This window comes from Podarcis melisellensis, assembly GCF_964234715.1.
Source record: "Podarcis melisellensis genome assembly, chromosome: 2".
Taxonomy (NCBI): domain Eukaryota; kingdom Metazoa; phylum Chordata; class Lepidosauria; order Squamata; family Lacertidae; genus Podarcis; species Podarcis melisellensis.
The window spans coordinates 75,433,411-75,457,456 of NC_138529.1; the positions used below are offsets into that span (position 1 = coordinate 75,433,411).

General features: G+C 39.4%; 1 protein-coding gene and 1 long non-coding RNA gene across 16 annotated transcripts in view; one reads left to right on the forward strand and one right to left on the reverse strand.

Annotated features, from left to right (window-relative positions):
- LOC309364312 overlaps positions 1-24,046 on the reverse strand; it is a 768,778-nt gene that overhangs the window by 411,020 nt on the left and 333,712 nt on the right. The window lies entirely within an intron of this gene.
- Positions 1-24,046, forward strand: part of ATP2B2 (ATPase plasma membrane Ca2+ transporting 2) — a 371,704-nt gene that overhangs the window by 286,527 nt on the left and 61,131 nt on the right. For 7 of the 15 annotated variants that reach the window (XM_081901178.1, XM_081901176.1, XM_081901188.1 and 4 more), the window contains 5 exons: positions 1,806-1,901; positions 9,700-9,741; positions 15,818-15,982; positions 16,560-16,774; positions 19,116-19,358. In XM_081901178.1, coding sequence (XP_081757304.1) covers positions 1,806-1,901; positions 9,700-9,741; positions 15,818-15,982; positions 16,560-16,774; positions 19,116-19,358 — 761 coding nt within the window. The remainder of the gene's footprint in view (positions 1-1,805; positions 1,902-9,699; positions 9,742-15,817; positions 15,983-16,559; positions 16,775-19,115; positions 19,359-24,046) is intronic. The other 8 variants (XM_081901183.1, XM_081901185.1, XM_081901179.1 and 5 more) reach the window with 5 other exon arrangements.

Consider the following 24,046-nt stretch of genomic DNA (forward strand, 5'->3'; position numbering starts at 1 on the left):
GAAGCCTCACTGAACTTGGGGCCTACTTTGTCTTCTGGAATCTCCATTGGACCATTAGGCTTATTAGGGCAGAGGCAGGGTAGACACAAAGCTAAATAAACATAGAATAAGACCTGCTGGATTAGACCACATGCTTATCTAGCCCAGCATCCTGTTTCCCACAGTGGCCAGCCAGATTCCTCTGCAGATTCCATAAGCAGAGCAAAAGGCAAAAGCTTTCTAGTGTTGTCCCCAATAATTTCAGAGGCATGCTGTTTCTGCTCCTGGAGGTAGCATACAGTCATTGTGGTTAGCAGCCATTGTTAATCCCTTTGGATTTTAAAGCTATCTAAAGCTAGTGGCTGAGCCGCCATATGCTGTGGCAGTGGATTCCATAAATTAACTCTGTTCTGGATGAAGAAGTACTTCCTTTTGTCGGCCTTTAATCTCTTGTCAATCAACTTTATTGGATGACCCCAAGCTATAGCACTGATGCAGTACTTGTTCTTAGTTAAGCCTTGGTGATATGGCTGGCTGACCTCCGCAAGCCCTACAAGGGGACATCCAGACAGACCAGAAAAGGAAGCAGCCAGGCTCCTAGTGAGCCTCATCCCCACACTTGTAGTCGTCCCCCCCCAAATGTTAAGATGGGAATTAGGGGGCTCTGCTTGATGATGAGCCTCCTGCCAGCTTGTGTGTTCTAGCACATGCCCAACTTCATTGACCTCTGGAGTTCCATGGTACCATCTTAACTTTAAACATCTAGTACTAGAAAAGCAAATCTAAGATCAGACAATTTATTTATCTAAATAGCATGTTGGCCTAAAGCATTATTTATGTAACACCGAAAATGAACCACTGAATATTTGAAGCCAAAATTGTCGCTGGAAACATTTGTACAGTTTCAGATCATTTATTCACTGCAGATTATTCACTCAGCTCTAGCACAGCTAAATTCCGATCAATGCAAAATCTGCTGGGAACTTTTGCTTCCTCTTGATGTGAAGGAACTTCTTGCCTGACCTATCCCCCCCCCCCACTCCCCCGCTGCCACCCCTTGTTTGAAAGGGAAACTGCTGACATTTTAGAACTGTGATTGACTTGATTTGATTTTCTGTCATCATTCAATGCACAATGAAAAACAGAATTGGTAATACAATTGCTTAGCAAATCTTGAATGGAATATATATAGATATATACACACACAAACAAAAATAAAGAGCCTAATATGGCTCGTGATTGTACTCTTGGGTTTCCCAAAATCTCTTTTGAATGTAACACTGGAAAATGTGCCTTATGATTTTTAAAATGAATGAAGGATTTAAATAGAATACCTTTTAGATGCATAGATAAATAAAGCATATTAGTTCTAGTAAACGTAATATTGTAGCTATTTATGGATGTCCTGAGAAATGCAGGTGCTCAAATAATACTTTATTTTTTTTCTTACACTTCAAATCAAAACCTATTATTATTATTATTATTATTTTTAAAAAGTGAGGCATCTTAAGAATGTCTGCGTGGAGGAGCAGAGGAATTAGAAGTACTATGTAAAGTCAGTTTCTCACCAACTCTGTTAACTCTGTTAAATGTCTTTCATATTTACTTTTATAATATTCCACGTATGCGTTTTTGTTCCCCACTCTTGTGACATTCTTGTAATAACATCCATTATGTTGCTTACTTTAAAACAACTCTGTTTTGGAGAGAGAGAGCGAGCGAAATGAAGCCACATTAGTCCATAAATGTTATCCTTTCTGTCATGTGAATTTGTTCATATTATTATGATTTATTCTTTTTTTTTCCTTTTATGCATTATTACTCAGTAGATTCTTCCCATACCTCCTTCCACCCTCCTTCAACTACAGATGGGGCAGCAGGTGCAAATGCCACAGATAATGCAAATGCCAGCTTAGTCAATGGTACGTTAAGAACACCTAGCTTGTTTTTATTTGATGGATTTCTCTCCTTAACTCTATAAGCTTCCCTCTTTCTCTTATGAACGGCACAGATGTTGTATGTGCATGTGGTTATTACCCTGTGAGAGCTCCTATTGTATCGCAGCTTATAAGAGATGCCACGAAATCCCACTCGGTCTTAGCCGGCCAAAATCTTTGCTTCTCACTGATGCAACAATGGGACGTGAACAAGTAGGAATCAAGGAATCTTTTACTGCTGATTCAAACTATTAAAAACAAACTACTGCAGCAAGTATCTGCCAAATCCACATTTCCTCACAAGGTTTTCAGTGCAAAGCTGTTGTTTCCATGCTTTCCAATGTCTATTTGAAAGAGAGCATGATTTTGTTTTTCATTCTACTGTTCCAGTGTGGCACTCTCATAAGCATTCATAGTCTCAACATAGCTTTGGGAAAACAATCCTGCTGGGGTCAGGAATCTGGCTTAAACTCTACCAGTAGCATTGTAGTGCTTTATTGTGCGTTCCCACAACCTTTTGACTCAGCACTGAGCTAAGCATTTACTGTAGGCAATGATAGTAGATAGCAAACGATTGCTGTGTACTACCGTGCATGTGCTTGGATATGGTTTCATACATTTTCTTTCTTTCTTTCAACAAATACAACTTCACCTTTGCAATTCTGAATGTGACTTTGGCCAGCTTCTTGACTCCATTTCTTAGCATGCCCATACAATAAACTGCTTTATAATAATATAAATTTATAGTAAGTATGAATGGGTGTATTTTATCTCAAGCTTGGATAGAACACTTGCTTTTTCTCTAAACTTATTATAATACCTTTGCTTGATTACATTATTGTGCTTTTAGCATCTAAGTAGCAATGAATTATTTATGATACCACTAAATCCAAAGCATGGATGTTATACAATGTTTATTAATCCTATTTATAATTGGATACACTTCATGTCCTGTAGAAAGTTTAAAAAATGAAGGTTAAATGTGTTTTCTGGAGCCCCAAAAGCAGGAAATCCTAAAGATCAGAAATGAGGAATTTGTGTTCCTCAGGATGTTGTTGGAGTCCATCTCCCATCGGTCCAACTAGCATGACAAATTTTCAGGACTGATGGGAATTGTAGTACAGTGCGTTATCGGAAAACAAGTCTAGACCCTCTTAAGTAACATAACTAATTTCATAGTTGTTCTGTTCCTGGTAGAAATATGAAAACAATACCATCTAAATAAATTTGAACATGCTATAATTTCATTCTTTCTGCTGCTGAATCATATTGGAAACAAAGCCTTCTGAAACTTGCAAAATCACACTCTTGATGTGATCACAAGTCACAAATCATCCCTTAGGGAGCTGTGAATACTTGCTGTACAACCAAATTGGTCTGTTTAGCTCAGCATGGGACTGTATTTGAGAGATGGAGGCTGAAATTGATAGCATCGTCATGTTAGGCTCATCTGCAAAAGTTCCTTGACAGACAAATGAATGCAACCTTCATAAGGAGGCTTTGACAGTATATTAAGAAAGGGCCTGTTGTATATGTAGGTAGCCTGGCACTGATACAAAAGCATATTTAGTGTATGTCCTACATTTTAAAGAGAACTATTACTTATAATGGGGTGGCCACTATAGTGCCTGGCATGTACTTGAGCTCTCTTTTAAAGTTTAATGTACGTATTTTACTTTATTTAACAAAATGTATATACTGCTTGATTGGAATAAATCCTCTAAGCAGTTTACAGAAGTATAAAACAAAACAGTTAACAGCAGCTATTTAAAAACATTCAAATGATAATTAAAATCAACAGTAGCTAGAGAGAGAGAGAGAGAACACGTATAAACATTCTACACATCTAGAAAAGCTTATCTCACGGTGGCCATGAGTTGTGTGGAATAATACAAAATTAGAAAGACAACCTCTCTGGAGAATCTTATGCTTGTCATGGGAAGTCAGCTATAGTTTGCTTGTCCTGATTGTGCAGATCACATAATATTGATTACACACACACACACACACACACACACACACACACACACAGGTCTATAGTAACAAGAAGCATTCCTCAGTACCAGGAAAAATATACAAAGTTGGACACACTTCACTCATTCCCATTTCACAGAAATTGCTTAGAATGTACCTGTACATTTTGTCCCATAACATTTATTCAAGGAGAGCTAGAGACTTACTTTTTTTTAATGCAAACTCAGAGTTTGGGATACCGGCCCAGGGCCACCATTTAAAGTTTTGCTGGGTGTCATCGCCCCACCTGGCACCGTGTTGGCAACTCCTGTACCGAATCATGTGGGATATAAAATATTTCTGTGCTTACTGTGACATGCATATTGCTGTCAGAAAATACCTATTCTAGGATAGCTGGTCATTTCCAAGCAACAATATAAAACACAGATCCCCTTTAGATCCTCTACATCTGCAGTGGAGCTTTTCTGCCTTGATATTTGAGCCTTTGCTAGGTTTCCAACTTAATCCTATAATCCCCAATGAACAAACAGGCAAAACTACCCACACTATATATATGTAACAGTCCGTACAAACAATCCATTTAAATAGTCTAGAAATGTACACTTCCCAATACTTGTTAAATGCAGTAGTCCATGACTATTGCTTCACACTATGGCTTTAAAATATTAAGTACGCAAGACTGAACTTTGTGTTTCTACTTTATGTCTGAGTTTTGAAAGATGGCAACTTAATTTCTGTTATCATAAATTAGACCAAACATGCACCCACCCCTCAGGGCAAGTAGCTGTTTGGGGGGTGGGGTGCATTTCAAGCAGGAAAACAGCATGGAAGAAATAGTACAAGTCTTCCTTTGTGCTACAGTTCCAGTTTAAACTGAGTCCCTCTCTCCAACACAACTGTCATTAACACTAAAATCCAGCTTATGGATCTCCTGGATCATGCCCATTTGCCCCTTGCAATATGGAAGCATTTGCTGGTGCTGCCAGCATTGCATTCTGCCAGGTCTCAGTGTGTGCTAGGGAAGTGGTAGCAATTACCTGAGTCAAGCTAGGCTGTACCAGAAGAGTCACCCAAAGCCTTAAGAAGGCTGACAAAGGCCTTCCGTTCCCATTGGCCTTCCTTTCCCACTCTGACCCCACCCCCCACCCCCGAAGTGCTGCCTGCAATCTTTAAAGAACCATATATGTGGCTGTGGAGTAGGGAAAGCTACAGGAAAATAATTCCCAAGGAATTATTGGAAGAACCATGTCCTTGGGTTAGAATGATATAGAAAGGAGTACTGAAGGCTCTCTCCCCTGAGTTGGTGACTTGTGAATCAACTGAATTTGAGTCTTCCATGGTGTGACGCTGGGACATGGACACAGGGCACATGGCAGTCAGCTCTCTACACCACTGCCTAATTTGGGGGCTGGAATGTATGTGAGTGAGCGAATGCATGAATATTTGTGTTTATCTGTGGATGCATCTGAGTATATGAGAAAGTGTGGGTATGTGCCTACCACTCCTATGTTGCCCCTGGAAGGTCAACCATAAGGAAATGGGGTCCTCAGGCTGAGAAAGTTCCCTACCCTGGATTAAAGGGTAGTCTGCTCCCTTAGACATTTTAGTAGTGGATTTAAGAAAGACCTTTGAATTCCCAATGAATAGGTTTCAAAATGATCAAAGCAGATATTTTGGGAGACATGGAGGGCACGGGAAGTTGGGGAATGCCCTGTTGCACAAGCAGAAGTCCTTGTGCAAGGCTTCCTCTGGTGGAACTTGTTAGATGAATCCTACCCTAGACCAACAACAAGACTTAACTTACCTATAGTTCCCAAAAAAACTGCTAAATAGTCATGTGTCATTATTTAATGAAATCTAAGTATTGTATCAGGAATATTATATTAACATCTGCTAGAAATATAGGTCTGGTGTGAGACTCCTGCCATGTCTCCCTGTGCTTCCGAGGTAGCTCTTCCCAATTTTAGATGATTACCCATCTCCCAGCTGAGTCCACAGTCCACCAATATTATCGTCTCGGTTGCAAATCTGAAATTGCTTCTGCCTCACTGCAGTTAGGCTTGAGGAAAAGCCTTCCATTTGTTCAGGAGGCTTTTTTGAAGCCTAATTGTTGCAGGAGTGGGCAAGATCTTCCTGATGATTGCTGCTGGGTTAACATTCCCTCCAACTGCATTGTTCAATAACCGTTATGTTTATGTGTGCACATATATGTGTAGTTGTGGTAAGTATGTGTGTATTCTGCCCCAATGTTTTGCATAGTCCCCAAATGAGTTCAAAAAAGACCCCTGGGTATTGTCTAATTCTGTTATGTCTGTCAGCCTTTGGTATATGCTTATTATACATTTTACAATGGAGTATTGGGCTAGAAGAAAAAGTAACATACTCCCTAATAGTCATTTCTGCAGTTTAGTAATATAGTATATGTCTACAAATCACACTGTCTAGTGGAAATACATAGTTTTACATCTCAAGAGAGGCAATTTATCCAGTATTTCTGGATCTCCAAAAATGCTTCATTGCTGAGACTTTCCTTGTCACATCCCTTTTATTTATCTCTGTGATATATTAACATGCAACTGCTATCCCATCCCATAGACACCTGTCAACTGGCTTCAATATTTCTCTGTGCCAGATTCAGCATTTCTCTGTGTATATTTGGTGAATTTTTTTAAAGCAGCCATTTGTATCTAGCAGCAGCTTTCTCCAGACAGAAACTTTAAAAGTGAACAGTTGGTACTGTAATTTTAACATTACATGAAAACATTCAGTACAGAGGAAAATAAATGAAAATATATTTCTTTTTTTTATTAAACAATTTAAGGAGAAAAATGCAGGGAATATTTTTTATTTTTTTAAAAAAAAGAACCTTAGCCTAAGCCACCTTTGCCCTAATCCCACCTGTGATGCTGTGCACACAGAACACTGCTTTTGCATGTGTATTCCCAGCAGGATGAAAAACTGTGTGCATAAGTGGCACATGTGGTTCACAGCTGGGGCTATACATGCAGTACTCTATTATAAAAGGTTAAAATTCCCATTTCCAGCTCTTCAGGAAGGCCTGTAGAAGCCTGAATTCATTCCTTCATTTTTCCTGCTGAACTGCTGATTTCACATTTTATGGAGAACATGATAGAAATGTATCCTCCCCCCACTTTTTGGCACATCGCAGCACTCTTGCACTCCATATTATGAGCATGGAATGTGGAAATTGCAGTTTGGCGAATCTAGTAGAAATGTATAGGGTAAAGGTAAAGGTACCCCTGCCCGTACGGGCCAGTTGTGTCCAACTCTAGGGTTGTGCGCCCATCTCACTTAAGAGGCCGGGGGCCAGCGTTGTCTGGAGACACTTCCGGGTCACATGGCCAGCGTGACGAAGCTGCTCTGGCGAGCCAGCACCAGCACAGCACACGGAAATGCCGTTTACCTTCCCGCTATAAAGCGGTACCTATTTATCTACTTGCACTTAAGGGTGCTTTCGAACTGGTAGGTGGGCAGGAGCTGGGACCGAAAGACAGGAGCTCACCCCGCCGTGGGGATTCGAACTGCTGACCATACGATCGGCAAGTCCTAGGTACTGAGGTTTTACCCACAGCGCCACCCGTGTCCCTTTATGAAATGTATAGAAACACTATAAAAGAAAAATGAATAGTACCTTACATGCAAATTTAAAATAACCATTGTTTTCAAAATAATCATGCTGCTCTGCATTAGAGGAATTTATTATTTTATTTTACTTTAAAATTAGTCACTTTGTTTGGCAAATATTTATTAGCTTCAGGTGGGGAAATAACAGCAAGTAGATCTGTAATTGCAATTGGAACATGTAGGATCGTTTATAAACATTGCCAGTCTAACACTTGTAACATTTATACAAATGTTGGAAAGATTGTTCTCCAAAATTAATTTTACATTTTGGAGAACAATCTTTCCAACATTGGTACAGTTCCCTGACTGAAAGATATATACACCAAAACTGTATATATCTGCACCTTGCCATATCCATTCATTTCAGTGGAGGGAATGGATATTTACCTGAAAATGAATGCACATGCAGATCTACTTCCTCCCTTAAAATAAATAGGGAATGATTTCTGAGAGCGTGAACATTCTATATACACAGCATTCTGTGGTGAGATCGCTGGTTTGGGTGGCGATTATAACTGAATTTTATTTTATTTGCAGGAAATGCCAGCTACTCTGAATATCTCTAGTTCTTTGATATTGGAATTCTAAGGATTAATTTCATCAGGGTTTTTAAATTATAATTTCGTTTTCCAAATTTTAAAATCAGAATGCAGTGTTTATTTCTATATTCTGGTTATAATATTAGCAACCATGGACTCTTATTGGTTTAAGCAGTTTGATTTGTCAAAAGTACATATTGGATTTTTACAGTGTAATAGATTGTACTAGATAGTCTTCCGTTCTCATGCCAGATCTCCTATTTTATTATTTTATAATATGATACATATTGCTAACGAATAGCATATTTTAAACATACTAATTAAACTTTTGAAAATTGTACTGTTAGAATAGTCAACTTATGCCAGTTTGAAATAACACCTAGATTGTTGGAGCATTATAGGGTAAGCTCTTGGGAATGCCTTTTCATTTCTGAAGCCCAGATCGGTGGTTTTCCAACAGTGTGCTTTGGAAACTTGGGGTTTGTTGAAAGTTTAGCAGGGGTTCCCCAGTGAAAATATTGGCAATGACAGGCAAGTTTACTTAAACGACTGCTTGCTCAGCAGTCTTTCCCCTTCCAAAGTGGAACTGCAGGAGATATTAAGTTTGGGGATGGGAAAACACAAGGCTGCACTGCACCTTGAAATTCCCCAGGTGTAGACAAGAGACGTGAGTGTTAACGCTCAAAGAGGAACTATTGGCAGCTGCCCATGTCCCCCAAGAGAAAAATTCCTTGAGCACCAGGGGATGACGTTAGTTTCTTCAAAGATGAGAAAGGCCACGGGGCCTGTCTTCTTTCTCCCATGAGTATATTGAAAGTGCAGAAGATTCTGCCAATGTAGAGCCACTAGCAGTATCTATTTCTCCTGGCAATAAAGGGGTTTGAACCAGAAGTCCCTTGACAGCACCTTGGGACTTCTTGTTCATGAGACCTATGATCCTGGTAGAAAGAGGCATTTGCAATGTCACTAAGCAGGCAGACACTAGAGCAGCAGCAGAGGCTTTCCCCATCTTTGGAGGAGCCACTGTCTGCCACCACCACCCCACCATACATTTTCTCCCATTGGAAATGGGGTAGCAGGCCGGAATGATAAAAGTGCAAATGTAGGGGTGGGGCTGTGTCTGTCTTGACTGCTCTTTTTATTTTTGTGAGCAGATCAGACAAGCCTGTCAAGTGTCCTATGTCAACTGTAGAACATGCCCCAGAAACCTTTGCAACACAGTATAAGTTTCTATATCAAGCAGGTCTATGTCAAAAGTATTTCCTGACAGAAGAACGCAGAATCCAAAATACTGGGTTAGATAATTTCAAATTACTGTATTGCTTTAGGCTTTGCAGTATAAAAACAATTATTATTGCTCCAAAGTGTTTATGACTTTCTATTATTACTGCAACAGAGGAGGCCTTGGTGGTAAATGATAAACTTGGTTGTAAATTTTTGTTCAGGAAGCTCATTCATGCATATAAATACATCATAAAAATTTGCATTAAACTTTATTTAAACATGCTCATAACGTGTTTTTTTGGCCCTTTTTATTTAAATCCCCCTTTGTCTTGTGTTCTGTCTGTGCGTACTGATTGTTTACTGTCTGTTTTTGTTTGTTTGTTACAATTTTTATCACATAGGCAAAATGCAGGATGGGAATATGGAGAACAACCAGAATAAAGGTAACCTTCTTTTATATTAAGGAGGATTTTAAACATGTACTTGAATTTAGTTCTGCAAGTATAGTATCAGGAATATCACCCCCGCAAAAAAAAAGTACCTCAAAAGCAAACTTTTTAATTTTTTATTCCTATGACAAAAACAACACTGTAAACAGTCCAGCCTTTTTCTTGCCTCCTTTAAGCCTTCATGTTGGAATAACAAACCATGGGACGCTGATAGATTCCAACAACTCGGAGCTGTCATATCCATCTTACCAGAAGGCTTCAGTCAACTGCATTATCATGAAAGCTTCATGGAGCTCTGTTCACACAACCTCTCTTTTCTAGTGCTGCTTCTGCTGTTTCACTTCTGCAGTCTTCTCCTTAGTGCTACTCTGTGGTTATTACTGTGATATGCTCACATAGGGAGCACTGTCCGTGCCACCTTGAAGGTATTCTGTGCCAGTACTAATATCAAGTTGTGCATAAAGAAGGATTTGCAACTTGTGGCTTAGAGAATAGTAGTGTATTGGACTTTTAACCAAGTTAGGCTGAAATCCTGCAGTGCTGTGTGTGAATGCAGGGAAGCATGCACCCAGACAGAGGTTGCAGTCACTGCACAGCTAAAGAGCAATACACTTTTCAGATGGACATCAGGTTGCATCTGTGTAAAAGTGGTTGCAGAAGAAACTTCAAAAGCACTGCCAGGGCACATGTGGTTCTTCACCACATAGACACATAGATCTTGTAAGATTTCAGCTAGTTGTCAAGCAGTGTGTTTCATCTTTTTAAAACAACAACAAATAATATTTATTTCCTGTGCAGATTATTTAAGTGTATATTCCCTGTGTAAATTAAAAATTAGAATTCTCAAAAGGTCTTTTCTTTGCCGAATAATATTGTATCTATTTTTCCAATATAACATTTGCTGTCTACATTTGTCTAACAGCAGTTTTTTGACATGTTTTTCTTTGCAGAATGAATATAACTGGTATAGAACAGTTGAACACATTTGTTTTTCTAAGCTACGTAAGATAGATGAATAACGAAGAAGATAAAGCCCATAAAAATACATTTTTTAGTTCCTCTTAGGAATTTCAAAATATGGAAATAACACATACAGTCCTACTTGATGCTAAGCTAAATTGATTATGTCTAACTATTCTTGATAGATCTTCTAAACAGTGTACACCATAATATACTATGAGTAGTGGAAAATTTCTCCTGAGCAACACCATTAAATTTATGTAAGGCCATAGTTGTGCTTTTGCACATCTCCCTTCAGTTTCAGCTGGGATTACACAGGGGAAGTTTGTAATATATTGTGCCCTATAGCATTTTTATTATTGCACCAACTTTCGTAAGCAGTGTGTGAGAGAGACACACTGGGATGATGAAGCAGTTCTAGTGCAACTTACAGCTACCAGCTTTCCTAACCATTTGAACACTTGCCTTTGCTTTTCCTCACATTTCTTCATGTTTTCAGTTTTAATTATACAAAAAAAATGATTGTTTTTTGTTGCTACTTCAAATGCAATTGTAATTGCATATATTTTTGAGAGTGGTTTAGAGCATTAAAATACTTTGAGTAGGTTCTCGGTTGTGGTAGTTAACATGTTCTGTGTATAGCTGGTATTTAAGTACTTGATGTTTATCTAAATGTACAAGGTGGCAAGAGGCTTTGCTTCCTTTTAACTAAAAGAGAAAATCTTCACACTGATCTTCAGTGTCTAGCTGGAGTGCTCCTACGAATCACTATGGAAGGATGTTGTGCTATAACATCTTCCAGTGCTCTCCCTCTTCAAAGTTTAGTTCTTCATAATGTTAGGTAAGCGTCACCCTCCCAAAAGATTTCAGCAAAATTTACCCACCCCCCTGGAAGTGGCAGAAAGATAATCGCCTCTTCCATAGTGTCTCTGTGTTTCTCTGAGTGTGTGAGAGAAGAGGTTTGCAAAATTGGTAGGCAGGGCTCAGCACAATATCTTTTAATAGGCCTCCTTAATATCACTCTCGGGGGAAATGGCTTTAAAGATGGCTGGATGGCTGAGGCAAGGGGGAGAATTTGGCTTCTTGCACTCATTCTGTAGGGATGCAGTGGTATACACATTTCTGCATGCAGTTCTGCCGTCGTGTCTAGGCTGACTCCTGGGCTCAGTAAACTGAATATAAAATCAGTATCTTAAACTCTACCACCTCGGAACATGTGCAAGTGTAAAAAATGGTACATGGAGAAGGAGTAAAGCACCCTTTCCCCCTTCATTTCTCTGCTCAAAATTGCACTTCCAAAGGCTGCTCTCCTCTTTAAAGAAATGGAGGGAACCTCTCGGGGCTTGGATACATGTGTGATGTCCAGTTGTGTCCCCTTGCAAAATGAAGGCTAACAGAAAGGAAAGGTACATGTTTCTCTCCACACAATTTATTTAAAGTTCTCTGCAGGAAGATAGAAGAAGGTTTTTTTCTTTTTCATATACTGAATTCTTTGTAAAAACATACTGCAGTTGTGAGACTTTTGACTTCTTCGAGCGTTAGAAAATTAAAATGAAGGTGGAACCTTGAATCTGTGTGCACTACCACCACACCCTCTCTAGCTCTGACCTTGCCCCATTCAGTAGCAAGGTATGCTGTCAACTTGTAAGTCTGTTTGCTTCAACACACATACACATACCTGATGGTTTCATCCCTTATACAGTGGTACCTCAGGTTACATATGCTTCAGGTTACATACGCTTCAGGTTACACACACCGCTAAACCAGAAATATTACCTCGGGTTAATAATAATAATAATAATAATTTATTATTTATACCCCGCCCATCTGGCTGAGTTTCCCCAGCCACTCTGGGCGGCTCCCAATCAGTGTTAAAAACAGTACAGCATTACATATTAAAAACTTCCCTGAACAGGGCTGCCTTAAGATGTTTTCTGAATGTCAGGTAATTCTTTATCTCTTTGACATCTGATGGGAGGGCGTTCCACAGGGCGGGCGCCACTACCGAGAAGGCCCTCTGTCTGGTTCCCTGTAGCCTCACTTCTCGCAATGACGGAACCGCCAAAAGGCCCTCGGCACGGGATCTCAGTGTCCGGGCTGAACGATGGGGGTGGAGACGCTCCTTCAGGTATACAGGACCGAGGCCATTTAGGGCTTTAAAGGTCAGCACCAACACTTTGAATCGTGCTCGGAAACATACTGGGAGCCAGTGCAGATCTCTCAGAACCGGTGTTATGTGGTCCCGGCGGCCACTCCCAGTCACCAGTCTAGCTGCCGCATTCTGGATTAATTGCAGTTTCCGGGTCACCTTCAAAGGTAGCCCCACGTAGAGCGCGTTGCAGTAGTCCAAGCGTGAGATAACTAGAGCATGCACCACTCTGGCGAGACAGTCCGCGGGGAGGTAGGGTCTTAGCCTGCGTACCAGGTGGAGCTGGTAGACAGCTGCCCTGGACACAGAGTTAACCTGCGCCTCCATGGACAGCTGTGAGTCCAAAATGACTCCCAGGCTGCGCACCTGGTCCTTCAGGGGCACAGTTACCCCTTTCAGGACCAGGGAATCCTCCACACCTGCCCGCCTCCTGTCCCCCAAAAACAGTACTTCTGTCTTGTCAGGATTCAACCTCAATCTGTTAGCCGCCATCCAACCTCCAACCGCCTCCAGGCACTCACACAGGACCTTCACCGCCCTCACTGGTTCTGATTTAAAGGAGAGGTAGAGCTGGGTGTCATCTGCATACTGATGAACACCCAGTCCAAACCCCCTGATGATCTCTCCCAGCAGCTTCATATAGATATTAAAAAGCATGGGGGAGAGGACAGAACCCTGAGGCACCCCACAAGTGAGAGCCCAGGGGTCTGAACACTCACCCCCCACCACCACTTTCTGGACACGGCCCAGGAGGAAGGAGCGGAACCACTGTATGACAGTGCCCCCAGCTCCCAGCCCCTCTAGACGGTCCAGAAGGATGTTATGGTCGATGGTGTCAAAGGCCGCTGAGAGATCCAGCAGAACTAGGAAACAGCTCTCACCTTTGTCCCTAGCCCGCCGGAGATCATCAACCAGCGCGACCAAGGCAGTTTCAGTCCCATGGTGAGGCCTGAATCCCGATTGGAAGGGATCCAAATGGTCCGTTTCCTCCAGGCGTGCTTGGAGTTGTTCAGCAACCACCCGCTCAATCACCTTGCCCAAGAACTTTGCTTCAGGATGAGAACAGAAATCGTGCTCCGGCGGCACAGCAGCAGCGGGAGGCCCCATTAGCTAAAGTGGTGCTTCAGGTTAAGAACAGTTTCAGGTTAAGAACGGACCTCCGGAACGAATTAAGTACTTAACCCAAGGTAGCACTGTACTGATCACTGCACTCTGCAGGTGAGGGCCTCCTGTAGATATCATCTTACCAGGAGGTCTGTTCCACACAATATAGGAATCCAGCCTTTAGCATACTGGTATTCTCTTTTTGGCATCTATGGAATTGCCACACATGGAAATCATGGGGAAGCCATGGTTTGCAGTCATGGCATGATTGCTACCCAGCCCAGAACCATTGTACTTCCATGGTCATTGTGGGAACACCTGTTGTGGGAACGGAACAACACTCAACCCAGGGTCAACCCAGCCCTCTCGCCGGCCAGCAGGTGAACTGGTTGACGCCAGAGTCACACCCACTTCCTTTGCCAAAACCTACTTACATCTGTAATCAGTAAGAAGTGCGGCCTACTTCATCCCAACTACCGGTGTCATGTGTATTCCTCATTGGTCTGCCTCTGGCTGGGTTGCATGTTTCTATGCCTGGGCACACAAAGACTTTCCTCTTTCAACAAACCTTTTAAGTAGAGCTCTTTCCTAGTCTGCAGCTTTTTCAAATTGTTTTTAGATGTTTAAATTGTTTTGTTGCTTATGTCTTTGCAGCCCTGGACTCCTTTGGGAGAAAAGATGGGATACATTTTTTATTATTAATAGTAATAATAATAATAATAATAATAATAATAATAATAATACAAGAGTTCTCGATAATAGTGTAGCGTTCTCTATTATGGGGAGGCTTGTTAGTAGGGATGAAAGGATCTGCCAAGTTCTTTCAGTTCTCATCTTTATAATCTTAAATTCAGTTTTCCACATTTCTGCAGCAAGTGAATTTTACAAACAACAGATCATCATGAAAAGCCTTCAGTTTTTTGTGCATTTTTCCCTAATTAACACAATTTGTACACAGTTTTGACTAATGTACACATTTTTGCAAGCAGTCTCTCCTAATATAATGCCCTTTTCTATGTTTTTTTCCCCATGAATGTATTCATTCACTCCCAATATATGTGTTTTTATAAGCATTATTTGGTGGGAGAAATGTATCACAAAATTCAGATAGGTGCAAATTTTGAAGGATGGCTGTGTTTCAGTTCTCATATTGTTTTGGAAAGCGTGAGTCTGATAAATTATGCTTTAAATGCAAACTGAATCAAATTCTTCTCCCATCCCTATTTGTAAAGCATGCTGCAAACAGACTTAGAAGTAATCGTCAGACCTTGCCTCTGAATAAAGGAGGTGGAGTAGGTGACGCTGGCATCCAGAGGCAATTTAATTATATAATTCTGAGGAGGCTTCTGATGTAAAAAAAAAAAGTTAGATAGTTAATTATATAGGTCATAAATCTATCATTCATATCCTGGTCTCAGGATATAGTGTGAGTGCACATGAAACCACTTTTTGCTAAAGTAAAACAGGTCTGAGTCTGGTAAGTACTTCGGAAGGGGGATGACCCCATGTAGGCCACTTTGGGTCAAACAGCAGAATAATAGTGTGATATAAATGCAAGAAAAAAACCTTTTTAAAACTTAAAAGTGAAAAACTGCTATAAAACCAACAGACTTTCATTCTAGAGAAGGGGAGGCAGAAGCAGACCTCTGTGTATGTTTTCTAAAGTGCTTTGTAAATTGAAGACTGGGAAATGGTGAGACGCTTATAATCTTATCAAAATAACCCGGCATGTCAACTGTTCTAAGGAAAGCAGTGGTGCAGCAGCCAGCACTGAAGGCCAGATATCTCGTTTTCTAAATGATACATTTGAAATAACGCTACAGTTCTTAAATAATTTCCCCCCTTCTGCACTGTTAGCCAAACAGCAGGATGGTGCAGCTGCAATGGAGATGCAGCCACTGAAGAGTGCTGAAGGTGGAGATGGAGACGATAAAGACAAGAGGAAAGCCAACATGCATAAGAAAGAAAAATCTGTCCTCCAAGGGAAGCTGACTAAATTGGCTGTCCAGATAGGGAAAGCAGGTATGGTGTACATTTGATGGGGTAACCTATTGTGATGAGGAATGTACTAGAGAGTTTAGACTAATTGCCAGCCAGATCTGCACACAATAGATAAAAACCATTTCCCAAAGCCATTCCCTTTGTCACCTTTTTTTTTTGTACATGGAACTCGATTAGCACTCTTTGGTTTTGCACTCCACACTCAAGGCATTCAAAGCAATTGTAGTATTAAACACATTTCTTTGGAACCCAAACTGAGACTCCGTGGGGTTCTGCTCATTCTCTGTAGTGATAAGAGTCCAGTGCAATTTCCCCAAGGTATAGCTGAGCTCAAGATCTCGAAATATCACATAGGACGCTGCCTTACGCAGAGTCAGATCATTCTCATAAGTAGTTTTGATGGGCTGCATGTGTGTGTGATTCTGGATCACGTCTCTGGGCTTCATAGTTAAGCTGTCAGACACGATAATGATTAAACTGAGATTTTAACATACAAAAATGTTGTAGCATGATGCCTTAAATAATCCCCCCCCCCCAATTTCCACACCCCCCACACACACTTGCTATAGTAAAAGTTAACTTTTTTTGTCTGTTTCAGGTTTGGTGATGTCTGCCATCACTGTCATCATCTTAGTATTATACTTCACTGTTGAAAACTTCGTAGTCAGCAAGAAGCCATGGCTGCCTGAATGCACACCTATCTATGTTCAGTATTTTGTTAAGTTCTTCATAATTGGTGTTACCGTGCTTGTAGTTGCTGTTCCAGAAGGACTTCCACTTGCAGTTACTATTTCCCTCGCTTACTCTGTAAAGGTAAGCAACAGTCTTGAAACCAAGATTTTTTCCGTAGTTATTCAATTTGTTAATAGATTACTTAAAAATTGGTTTACTGTTTAGTAAGGTAAACAGGACTGCATGTCAGTGTAATTTTAAAGGTTTTTCAGAATGCTAATGTCTTCAGATCAAAAGTGTAGCTGAAGAATAGAATAGAATAGAATAGAATAGAATAGAATAGAATAGAATAGAATAGAATAGAATAGAATAGAAATGTTGACATTGTGCACAGTAGAATATTTCTCTAGAGGAACGTCTCTCACTACTGTGGAACTAATAGTTCAAACAATAACATGGGTGGGCTTTACTTTGGGGGATCTCTTTAAAGAAGTGAATGAAGCAATTGGACTTGGATAAAGAGACATGGATTCCCACTTTAACTGAAGCACCTCAGGTGCCATTGTGTCAGCCATTTTGCAGTTATGGAGGGGAAAACACTTATGCTAGAATAGCTCAATTTCCAGTAAATTATTCTACATTAGTAGGCTTTCAATATGCATGAATAACATAATCCAGTATATAATGCAAATGCATTTGAATGGGAACCCAAACACCAAAGCAGAGTCTGAAATACAATTCACAATGAACTTAATTGCCTTAGGACAGCAGATCTCTGTACTGTGTGATGAGGGTTTCCTGTGCTAGTTTGTATGGAGTTATGTACGGGACTGGTACTCATTGTGGTGAAATGTAATAGAGTTTACTATCTATTTTTTCCCTCAAAGAGGATTTTTTCAGGGTGTAGGTAGGCACTTATTGTTGTAATATAATTCCTGTTTTTTCACAAACAACTTCTTCTTCTTCTTCTTCTTCTTCTTCTTCTTCTTCTTCTTCTTCTTCTTCTTCTTCTTCTTCTTCTTCTTGGATAAATTGAAATTACCACTTCCTCTCTTTATCTGCTCCCTTAACATGATTGCTTATCACCTTGCATTACTTTAGCCTGGTAAAGCAATCAATTACACATGGCAAAATATCTGTACCCATATTAGAAAACTGAGTGCTGAGTCATTGCATTAGAGGTTCATGTGCAATGCACATCTTCCTCCTCTCATCCTCAGTTTGCTTACACAGGCCAAGGAACACTCAGATGTGTACAGTATTTATCATTTGCTATTCAGCTTTGTGGTCTCTTAATATTCCCTTAAGTCTTTCCCCCAAGGATGCTTCTGAATTTCCTTTCAAAGTTATTGTTTTAGTGGTTCCCGCTGTACCTATGAATGGTTTTTTTTGCCATTTTTCCTGGCTTGGATTTCCAGAATTTGTAAAGACTGCTGCCTATACTGATGCATTGCTGCCATCACAATGCTTAATGCCATTCTTAGTAGCTTTAATATTCTGGCTTTTTAATAGCAGTTCTGAAACACTGTATTAGTTTTGTTCTTAGATTATATAAACACAATCTCAACAACAATGGCATATAGACAAACAAAAAAAGGCTGGTAACGGGAGAAAGGCATAGAGAGCAGCGAGAGCTGCCATAAACATTCATAATGAATGTTTAGCTTAACATGTGTGTTTCTCTGAGTTCCATTCCTGCCTTTCTCCTCCCCCCACTCTGCAAATGTTTCCATTACAAGTAAGGATCAGTGTTTGGGTGGAGAGCTCCACTGAAGTCTAAAACACCAGAACCTTTCCATTACCAGAAATGTAAATGCAGTGGTGTAGACAACTGTATGCTGAAAAGCAAACAAAGAAAACAGAAGTGACTGGGGTTTTTTTTTTTTAATGTGCATGATCACTCATGCACACAGCTTACCTAAATGGAAAAGAATAATGGAAATGGAAGAAATGGAAAGTTCAGCAAGAGCAAGCTGTACATGCACTGTTACCAAAATTAATTATAGAAATCCTTAATGTAAAATTGGAAGATAAGTAGAGTGGAACACAGGACAGAGCCATCTGTAGAATTACAAAATGGAATGAAAGAAATATGTCCACTCCTACTTTGGTTTAATGCTCTGTGTGGGTGGGTGAGTGTATCTTTCAAATGAATTTCAGTATTTTTGTACTGATGTTTGAAAACTGTAGCGAGATTATATTGTTCTTGTTCAGCTGATTGTCTCATGTGCCTAAAAAACACACCAAAAAACCCCAACCATTAAAATGTTGGCAAATATTAAGTTACATTAATCCCTCATTTACAGGAATTTTGTAAAAATGCATTTTGTGTACCTGAAGTTTCTATGTTTTACAAGTGCAAATGGGATTTTGTGGAAAGATTAATCCATCTGCTCTACTTAAAAAATGCTTATGCATTTAATTAGCATAAGGGATTTTCAACCTATTTACCAAATAGGCTTTATTTTTTCTTCTTTTTCAGAAAATGATGAAAGATAACAATCTGGTCCGTCATTTGGATGCGTGTGAGACGATGGGTAATGCTACAGCCATCTGCTCTGATAAAACAGGGACGTTAACCACCAACCGGATGACAGTAGTACAAGCGTACATTGGAGATACCCATTACAAAGAGATCCCTGACCCAGATTCCATTCCAGCCAAAATTCTGGATTTGCTGGTTAATGCAATTGCCATCAACAGCGCTTACACTTCAAAAGTTCTGGTAGGTAGGCTTTGATTTCAGACACTAAAAAAACATTTGGGGAATCTCTGTCGATTCTCTTTCCACTGTAATAAAAATGTTGTTGTGTGAAGGTTTGGCGAAAGTAAGAATAACTTACATCTATTTGCTTTGTGGTTTTAAAAGAAATGTTTCGAAAACTATTCTGTTTTGTAGCTTACATGTGCCATGCCAGATTTTCATGAAGTTGATATTTTTAGGTAAGAAGTGGACTTATAAGGAATGTCAAAAGGCCCCCAAAGTCTATTAACTTATCTTTCACATTTTTTGTCCCTGTAGACAGCGCAGATCAGGGTTCATATAGTAATAAATAATGATAATGATAAGGATGACATTTTCACAGTACTTCCACTGTTCAAAGTGCTTCGTATGCACTACTTACTTGTAATCCTAACAACTAAATCAGTATTATTATCCTTCTTATTGCACATGAGGGGATTGAGGCTAAGATAAAATGGCTTACTTTATGCTGGCTAGTAAATATGATCACACACACACACACACACACACACACACACACACACACACTCTGTCTATCCAGACAAGCAAGATGCATTTTCACAGTTCAGAAACAGATATCCAGCCAGGCAAAAAGCACTCAACAATGGCATGGAACGGGGCAGGTGAAAGGTGGGCGTGGCCTAATCAGAGTCCTAAGGGCTGTATAGAATAACTGCAGGGCTGCATCAGATTCCTACCCCTTGAACTAGATGAATAATGATCATACTGTTTTTGTATTCCATTTTACTTAAAGAGGAATCGGTTGGAACTATTTATTCGTTGTGTGGCTAGAAGAATAGTTTCAAGAAGAATCTGTAGTTGAGAGTTCTGTTTATTTATTTTGCCATATCATGTTTATTAAATTTACAATAATGATTTCCATTACAATCTCTCCCCTCATATTATACATTTTGGCTTTTTAAGGCCATGACTTCCTTCAAACCTTCCTTGTGATTTTCTATCTTTCATTTCAGATTTCTGCATTTTCACTACTTAACCATTGCTTTAAAATCAAAAACATCAGAGCATCATCTTTTCTTATTCTTCTCTGCACTGATTTTTATACCTTTCCTTAAAAGCTTCTTGCAACCCTACCAACGTGTTTGATTGACTACAATTGTCTTTCAAATAATTTACAAATTTAGCCCAGTCCTTGATGAACTTCTGGTCCCACTGTTCTCAGATTCTTCCCATCATTTTGGCCAGTTCCTCATACTCCATTAACTTCAGTTGCCATTCTTCCTTTGTCAGTAATTCCTCATTTTCATTTCTGTGCTAATAAAATTCTTGCTGCAGTTGTTGCATATAGGAAAAGTTTCGTATCTTGCTGTTAATGTTTGTACCTACAATTCCCAGTAGAAAAGCTTCCAGTTTTTTAGTATATGTATATTTCAACATTTTCTTAATTTCATTATATATCATATCCCAGAAGCATTTCACTTTCTTACATTCCTACCACATATGATAAAAGGTACAGTGGTGCCTCGCAAGACAAAAAGAATCCGTTCCACGATGCTCTTCGTCTAGCGGTTTTTTCGTCTTGCGAAGCAAGCCCATTGACAGCTTAGCGGATTAGCGCTACAGCGGTCTAGCGGCTTCTAGCGATCAGCTGTTAAGCGGCTTATCAGCGGATCAGCTGTTAAGCGGCTTAGCGGCTTAGGAAAAGGGGAGGAAAGCGGAAAAAACCCGCAGGGACTCGCAAGATTTTTTCGTCTTGCGAAGCAACCCCATAGGGAAATTCGTTTTGCGAAGCGCCTCCAAAACGGAAAACCCTTTTGTCTAGCGGGTTTTCCGTCTTGCGAGGCGTTCGTCTTGCGGGGCACCACTGTACCTTCTTTTTCCTTACATTTCCAGCATTTATTATCTACCTTATAGAGTTTGGCTAGCTTCACCGGTGTAATATACCATCTACATAATTTTCATCACATTTTCTCTTAAGGCATTACACGCTGTAAATTTTATTCCTTCTTTCCATAATTTCCCCCAACCTTCTAACTTTATATTATAACCAAAATCTTTAGCCCAATGAATCATTACCGACTTTACCTCTTCATCTTTCAGATGCCATTCCAGCAATATTTTCTACATTTTTGACAATGTTTTATATTTGTTATTCAATATTTCAAATTTTGATTTGGTATTTCCAAATACATTTTTCTTCATATCATCCTTAAACATCTCATTAATTTGGTAGTAGTGCAACCAATCATTAACAAATCCTTTCACCTCTTTGTATGGTTTTAATTTCCATTTATTGCCATCATTTTTGAGTAACATTTCATATGTTACCCAATTTTTATTCATATTTATTTTCTTAACACTCATAACTTCTAACGGTGATAACCACCAGGGTGTTTTCCTTTCTAATAGGTTTTTGTACCTATTCCATACTTCATAGAGAGACTTTTAGAATATGTGATTTCCAAATCCTTTATGTACCTTCGTTTTATCATACCATAAATACACGTGCCACCCAAATCTGTTATCATGGCCTTCTAAATCTAATAAATCTATTTTTTCCAATAATATCCATTCCTTTAACAAACAGAGGCAGGCTGCTTCATAATCCAGCTTCAAGTCTGGCAGGCAAAACCACCTCTTTCTTTACAGTCTGTTAATTGTTTAAATTTAATTCTCGGTTTCTTCCCCTGGCAGATATATCTTGAAATTATCTTTTGCCAATCTTTAAATATTGGAATTGATTGAAACAAAAACAACATCTTTGGTAGCACATTCATTTTAATTACAGATATCCTACCCAGGAGTGATAATTTCATTCATTCCCACACTTCCAAGTCTCTCCTTATTTGATTCCACACCATTATATAGTTATCTTGAAACAAATTTATATTCTTTGAGGTTAAGCAAATTCCCAAATATTTGAGAGTTCTGATTAGCCCTTTCCTTACCCATCTTTCTACAAATGCCCCTCTGGCCATTTAAATAAAAACTCTAGCCAGATTTCAAGACCAAATTTCTGTACGTATAAAATGCCTATGGAAGAACTGGTGGGTTCAAGAGGGGGTAACAACGTTCTCCCCTACTAATGTCTTCTGTGAGCCTATATTTGCATTGAGTCAGGATTTGGGAAGTGACATTTGCATAAATAATATCCAATTCTACCCTAAGAGTCACTGATAAGAATGGAGTGGGGAAATCCTTTGTAGTATTAAAATTGCAGCCTGGAAATTAAGAAAAGCTGTGGCACAAGAACTACAATGTCATTGATAACTGTTCTTTATGTATGTGTTTTCAAGGACAAGAGAAGTGGCATGTATTTCTCTATAGACTAATAGTTTTTACTATATATGTACTTTAAAAAATAAAATTACTCTTCTGTTTTCTGAATCCTAAGAGCACTGTGAAACTTTGAAGGCATTATAGCTAGAAATGTCTATATTTTATTTTGTTTCTACTTAATGTAGCTTTGACTTACTATTGGGCCTCTGGGAAGCCCATGTAATTCAACAAATTTTAGGCCTATTTACTATAGTAGTAGAGTTTCTTATAGCCTCCTGCTTTCTTTGTCCTGCAGACATATACATGTGAGCTGTAGACTATTTAGTGACTGATGTGTAACATATCTATTGAAACATATATTGTTTCAAGGTGCCGGTGAAGACAATCAAAACATCTGAATAGCATCTCCTTTTGTCTACAGGTAGAGGTCAAATCACTATGATAAAAGGGGGATAAAAGGCTTTCTCTTCTGCACCTTTTCTTGGAAACTAACAAGCCAGTTTACAGTAGCAAACAGACTTCCTTTTCCTCCCCTGCTCTGGGCATAGGAGGTGGATGAGAAGGCAGGCTAAGCTTCAATATTACTTAAGCAGTCACAGTATGGCATACTGCAGGAACTGCAGCCCATAGATGCCAAAAAGCATCTGTAACATCCTCCCAAGTAAATTCCATGCTTGCTCATTTCCCACTTCAGTTTCTCTAGTGATATTTAACAAAATTTACATACCACTTGACTGTAAATAAAATGCACAAGCAGTTAAAAAATAAAGCAAACATTAAGGGCAGAATTCAGCTAATCTGTTCCACAAGCAGAGGTCAGCACAATGAATCCTGCTACTGTAATGGGACTTTTCCCCATGTCTCCATTGACCACATAAGATTCCCCCATTTAAATACATGTGGCTTCAGATACAAAAAGTAAATAGTGTTGTTTTCACATCTACTCAAAGAATGAACCTAAGCTATTGGGTATAAAATGATACCATACTATACTGGGCTTGCAAGTATGTAGAGAGCCAATCATCTATTTGCCCATGATCTGAATAGAATTTTCAAATGCCCTGCTTTGCTGGATTTGTGACTGGGGCAGGCATAAGCTGATTGTTTAGGGAAGCTTTTAATGTTTGATGTATCACAGTATTTTAATATTTTTTTTGAAGCCGCCCAGAGTGGCTGGGGAAGCCCAGCCAGATGGGGGGGTATAAATAAATTATTATTATTATTATTATTATTATTATTATTATTATTATTATTAGGCTTCATCAGTGGCATCTAGTGAGATGTATAGTTTGTTAAGTGTGCTGGGAATTGTAGCTCTGAGGGGGGATAAAGCCTTACAGTTCTCAGGATTCTTTGGGGGTTGTGTGTGTTTGCAGTAAATATATATATTATGTGTAGGACTAAGCTGTGTGTATGAGTATATGTGTGAG